The following is a 6,000-nucleotide window of genomic DNA, read 5'->3' on the forward strand; positions in this document are numbered from 1 at the left end:
AACACATGAGTTTTTCTATCACATAAAAAACCAACTCTTTCATATATGATGAGAGTGGTGCAACTTATACTGAGATAAAATGCCTTTTATACTGAGAATTGATTACTTAACGACATGACAGCTTTTGCTGTTGTTTGTTGTTGTGCATTTGCATATTTCTTTTCTTCAACACTTCTATTTTTGTTGCTGGTGCAGTTGACAGTTGGGGCTATCTTGAAGGAAATTGTTTGTCATCTTCAACTTGTTGACGCCAAAAGAAAGCAGATTGGTGTTCTTTCTGCTTTCCGGAAGGAGCTAAAGGAATATATGAATACTGTTTTAAGTGTTATTACAAAACGACTTACACCCTCCGTATACTTCAAAGTAATTGTTCAATTGCTGGGTCATGTGGATAAATCTGTGAGAAGGAAGGTAATATAGACACTTATCCTTGTCATATTTATTTAGAAGAAAGAATTTGTGGTCATAAAGCATTATTTACACTTGTGGCGGCTGCTATCTTTGAGAGTTTAGGCACGTTCCATGTCTTACATGGTGCATCGAGCAAACTGTTATAGATTTACATTAGTTTTTTTTTTTTCAACGTGCTTAAACTTAAAATGATTTCAGCATTTGGGCCTATTTCATGTTGGAAACAGTGTAATTGATTCGCTCTCATTCTCTGAAATAAATGTATATTACCATGGGGATTTTATTGGAATTTGTCCGGTTAAGCTGTTTTGGTGTTCATTTTGTTGATAAAGAAGCTATTTTGGTCTCTTTCTTCTATAAACAGGCTCTTGGAACCATGTCTGAGACAGTGAAGGATACTGGGTTTGTTGGCTTAAAGCATGAAAAAAGGGGTCCAGCTTTTAGTTCAAGGAGTTCATGGTTTCATCTGGACGAGAATTCTTTGCAATCGCTGGACACTGTGTGTCTTGAGATATTAAAATTAGTTAACCCACAGAGTGAATCAAGTAGTTCTTTGAAACTGGCAGCAGTGTCAACATTGGAAGTTTTAGCAAACAGGTTTCCTTCAGATAATTCAGTATTTAGCGTGTGCTTAGATTCTGTTAGTAAAAGTATCTGTGTGGACAATTCTGCCCTTTCTTCGAGTTGCCTTCGTACAGCTGGTGCCTTGATTAATGTGCTAGGGCCAAAGGCGCTCCCTCAGCTGCCTTTTGTCATGGAAGGCATGATTAGGCAATCTCGCAATGCTTTGTCAACTGGAACAGCAGAAACCAAGCAAACTGATGGTGATGCTTCCATTGTTTCATCAGTTCAGAATGATTCCGTCTTTATGTCTATTTTGCTCGCCCTAGAGGCAGTTGTAAACAAGCTTGGTGGATTTTTAAATCCATATCTTGGTGATATATTGGAACTAATGTTATTGAAGCCTCAGTACACTTCCAAGTCAGAACTAAAACTGAAGCTGAAAGCTGATTCTGTACGAAAGCTAATCACTGAAAGAGTCCCTGTAAGTTTCATCTATTGCATTTCTTCTTATGGTTTAATTTATATATGCAGTATACTTTGAATGTTACCATGAACTCCTATTCATTGATTGAGCAGGTTCGTCTTTTACTTTCTCCATTGCTGAGGGCATATTCTGATGCAATTCTGTTTGGGGATTCTAGTGTGTCGATTGCTTTTGAAATGATACAAAACCTTGTGGCTGCTATGGATAGATCATCGGTTGGTGCCTATCATGTAAGGATTTTTGATTTATGCTTACAAGCTCTTGATCTGCGACGTCAGCACCCTGCTGCTGTTAGAAATATTGATGCTGGTGAGAAGAATGTCATCAATACGGTGGTGGCGCTTACCATGAAACTTACAGAAAAAATGTTCAAACCTCTTTTCACGAGGAGCATTGAATGGTCAGAGTCTATTGTTGAAGAAAATGAAAATGCAGGGACCAAAAGTATTGATCGCTCTATTGCCTTCTATGGCTTGGTTAACGGTCTAGCTGAAAGCCATAGGTGAGTTATCGGCACCTTGTTTTTTTTCAAATCCATTTTCACTTATTCTTGTCATTTAATTTAGTTATGAGACAGTCAGTACAGCACTGCAAGTTGCTGCAGATCTTATGTGGATGAAGCCTTTGACGGAAAGATTGAAATTTCCAGGACCAGATACTGAAGATTACAGTGTGACACTGCGACATTTATCAGATGCATTTGGCATATCAACCATTCCTATTCCTCCCCACTCGCCGCCTCACACACTGCTGTTACCTAACACCCGCCCCCCCCCCCTCTTTCCTCTCCTCCTCTTTCAGGTTTCAACCACTTTTTTGAGGGGTGAAGATCCTGCGTTTGCTTAGATTTCGTTTGTACCCTCAGAAATTTCTGCAACTCATTATAAGAGGACTTCTAAAAACGAGACTGATACCAGTATCCTGAAATAATAGTAGTTTTAGCTGATGGACAACAAGGTTCAGTTTGTTTTTGGCCGCCCACCACAAGCTTATGATGCCTAGGAGGACTCTGTCATAGTGGGCTCCATGCAAAAGTTGTTTTATTATTTTATATGACTCTTCTCCTGTGTTTCTTTTCCTTTCCTTCGTTGCGCAAGTCTTTAGGTGTGGAACTCCTTGTGTATTATATCACCTTGGCTCTTTTCTGGTTGAGCGACTATCTAGGAAAATTTTGAGATTATTGCAACAGTACTCTTATAAAGTGATACTTATTTTCTAGGAAAAAGTTTGAGATGCAACAATAAAATGGTTGTCAATATTTCTTAGAGAACTAGAAAATTGATATTTATGTTTCACCTCAGATCGTTGTTTGTACCAAACTTCAAGCACTTGCTTGATGGCTGTGTGAGACATCTCATGGATGCTGAAGATGGAGAATCAGCTCTAAACCACAAGAAGAAAAAGGTCAAGCTTCAGGAAAGCAGCAGCAGGAAGAAGGATACCGATGGTGGGTTGTCCATCGGTTTGTGGCATCTGAGAGCTTTGATTTTGTCCTCCCTGCATAAATCTTTCCTGTATGACACTGGGACCCTGAAGTTTCTAGACTCAGCAAATTTTCAGGCAAGTTGGACTCTGTACGCCTTTTCCTCTGTTAATTGCATATTTGTCGAAGCTTACTAAATCAGTGTTTGCATTTAGTGTTTGATCTAGTAAAACAAGTAGTTTTCATATACGTGATATTCTTCTACCATTTTCCATCTGTTCCATTGTCTGCCTATACGTTTGTGTAAGGGGAACCTTAATGAATAAGTTCCTTTTTGATTGCCACTAATGTTGAATTGTTGATAAATTATCCCTTGGTTTGGTATTTGTAAGCTAGCTTCAATTGTTATCGGTAGTTTGGAGAGCTCATTCTTAATTGTCAGTTCTTGCTTAATACAACCAGATTGACTTTCTATGCCGGAATGAAAAACAGTGGCTGGCTTGTCACAAATCAGTGTTTATTTGTTTCATCCAACATTTTTGCCTTAATTTTCTGTTATGATTTTGCTAAATACAAGTTGCTCTGCACGCAACTAGTTGAAAATGTGTTTGGTAATATAAGGTGTGAAAAATGTATGTTGTACTCAATAAAGGCTGTATGAGCAGAAGTTAGGTTCTTGTTGCTGTCCAACTGTACAACTTGAAAGTGGAATAAATTTTTCCAACTGTTGTTTTGTATTTCCCTCAGTCGACTGACATTCTTGGTGTTTCATTAGGTTCTTTCAAAACCAATAGTGTCGCAGCTTGTAACAGACCCACCAGCTACCCTGGTGCAATACCCCAACGTGCCATCAGTGGAAGAAGTTGATGATATATTAGTTGCATGTGTTGGTCAGATGGCTGTAACTGCTGGTTCTGATCTCCTCTGGAAGCCGCTAAACCACGAGGTGATTACTAAATTTACTTGTACAACTGTTTATTGCGTACTACTATTTATCTATTTTCAGTTCTGTGAATCTGTATCCCAGTGGATAAATTCCTGGGATTAAGTATGTTTCATGTATATTTATCTGTATAAGCTCCTACCGTAGTGACTCCCCAGAATCCCTCTGTTTAGAAGTATGAGAGGAACTATAGATTCTGTGTTTGCTTTCTTGTTGTCCTCTCCAGCTGATATCTGAGATCAATTCAACACTTCTTTTATGGTTAAATGTTAGCTCTTTGGTAGTGCTTAAAATGGCCCTCCAAGTTGTCGACCTTTGCTGTTGCTGTCATGCTATTGGTTTGGGCTGCTATAAGATGTAAAAAAAAAAAAAAAAAAAAATCTTCTATGCAAGTCGTTTGAATTAATTGCATCCAAAATCTTCTCATTCTACATTTGGTTTGTTCATTGTTGCATTTGAGAATAATTCTAAATACAACCCAAGGGTGTGGCTTAGTGGTCAGTGAAGTGGGTTGAGAACCATGAGGTCTCAGGTTCAAACCCAGCCGAGAAAAAACACTAGGTGATTTCGACCCATCTGTCCTAGCATTGGTGGGCAGAGTTACTTGGAACCTGTTGCTGGTGGGAGGTGGCAGGGATCAGATGGAATTAGCCGAGGTTGCAAGCAAGCTGGCCCGGACACCATGGTTATCAAAAAAAAAAAAAGAATAATACTAAATACAATACAAAGGGCAAACTAAAACCCATGCTTATATGTTAATTACCAAAAAATTTTAGCCTGCCTGGTTATAGTTTCTCATTTCTGTTTAATCATGAAATTCTCCTCTATTCATTGCACCTGAGACATTACTTCTTGTGACCTGCCAAATTGGATAAATGTATGAAATGATAGGATTTATTTGTGGTTTATCAATTTACACGCCTTTTATGCAAAAACCTGCCAGCTATGTCTCTTCCTCATAGGATCATTCATTCGCTCCTTAGGTGTGCTTGATAATGTTTCAAAAAGAGATTGACTGTTCACACTATCTATACAGGTGCTGATGCAAACTCGCAGCGAGAAGTTGCGCCCCCGAATTTTGGGGTTGAGAATTGTCAAGTATCTTGTGGAGAATCTGAAAGAAGAATATCTGGTCTTATTGGCCGAGACCATTCCCTTCCTTGGGGAACTGCTTGAAGATGTTGAGCTTCCTGTCAAGTCTCTTGCACAAGAAATTCTCAAGGAGATGGAATCGATGAGTGGTGAAAGCTTACGGCAATATCTCTGAACTCATTAGTCTAAACTTAATTGTGAAAATCTATAGAAGCCTCCCTCAAGAGTGTGCATCAAAGCGATTTTGCCTTCTGCGCCTGGCTGTTTTGAAAGCTAATGAGCACCTTGCAGAAGGAACAAACTGGGTATTCATTGTGGAGTGGTATCATATTTTCCCTACTTAGAGTTGTGCACGGAGCTCGGAGATCTGAGAATGTTCGAGATAGGTTTGTAGCTGCTTATGTAGGACGCTTTCTAGGATAGAATAGCCTCTTGCTAAGATGTATATACATGCACAATTTGTTGCGGCCATCTCTCTTTTTTCTCCTTTACATGGGAGGCAATTTTGTTGAAAAGGCAAGGCAACCGAGTATACTGCTATTGTCAACAGTAAATGTATTTTGTTAAACTCACAGGAAGAAAAAGTGAAATTGTTTTCAAGCCCAAAGATGCTACCTTCTATAATTACCACGTTTGAAGTAGTAGTGCACCATTTAATATAATTGTCAAATCAAATCTCTAACATCATGAGCCTAGACAAATTAAGTTTTAAAATCATTTGGTTTTGTTCTTGATTGATCGATTGATTGAAGTATAGAAAAGCAGTAGGAATATTGTTAGTGCCATCGAGCTATGAGCTGTTAAGTATAAAATTTGCATCAGAGAGCTGTTAATTAATATTTGAAGTGACTATGACTCCAGAAGCATCAAAATGTTGGATTAGCATTCAAGTCTGTCTCCAAGCATTATTAACTTGAGACACTTTCAGCAACTTTCCTGTCCAACTTTGATCCAGAAGAAACACCAAAATATTCAGAAGGCATATAATTGAAGAATCTTAAAACATTTCAAATTTGTGCTTACACTTTACTAAAGGATCTAAGTTTGCCATCCGTTGATATTTGGGGTCAGATTAACCCTTGC

General features: G+C 38.5%; 1 protein-coding gene across 3 annotated transcripts in view; it reads left to right on the forward strand.

The window, feature by feature from the left end:
* LOC132631676 (uncharacterized protein At3g06530) overlaps positions 1–5,524 on the forward strand; it is a 44,998-nt gene extending 39,474 nt beyond the window's left edge. For all 3 annotated transcript variants that reach the window (XM_060347343.1, XM_060347346.1, XM_060347344.1), the window contains exons 34-39: positions 196–411; positions 776–1,456; positions 1,552–1,961; positions 2,761–3,019; positions 3,658–3,828; positions 4,862–5,524. In XM_060347343.1, coding sequence (XP_060203326.1) covers positions 196–411; positions 776–1,456; positions 1,552–1,961; positions 2,761–3,019; positions 3,658–3,828; positions 4,862–5,092 — 1,968 coding nt within the window. In that variant the 3' untranslated portion in view covers positions 5,093–5,524. The remainder of the gene's footprint in view (positions 1–195; positions 412–775; positions 1,457–1,551; positions 1,962–2,760; positions 3,020–3,657; positions 3,829–4,861) is intronic.
* The last annotated feature ends 476 nt before the right edge of the window (positions 5,525–6,000 follow it).

The sequence above is a fragment of the Lycium barbarum genome, chromosome 3, assembly GCF_019175385.1.
Source record: "Lycium barbarum isolate Lr01 chromosome 3, ASM1917538v2, whole genome shotgun sequence".
Lineage (NCBI taxonomy): Eukaryota > Viridiplantae > Streptophyta > Magnoliopsida > Solanales > Solanaceae > Lycium > Lycium barbarum.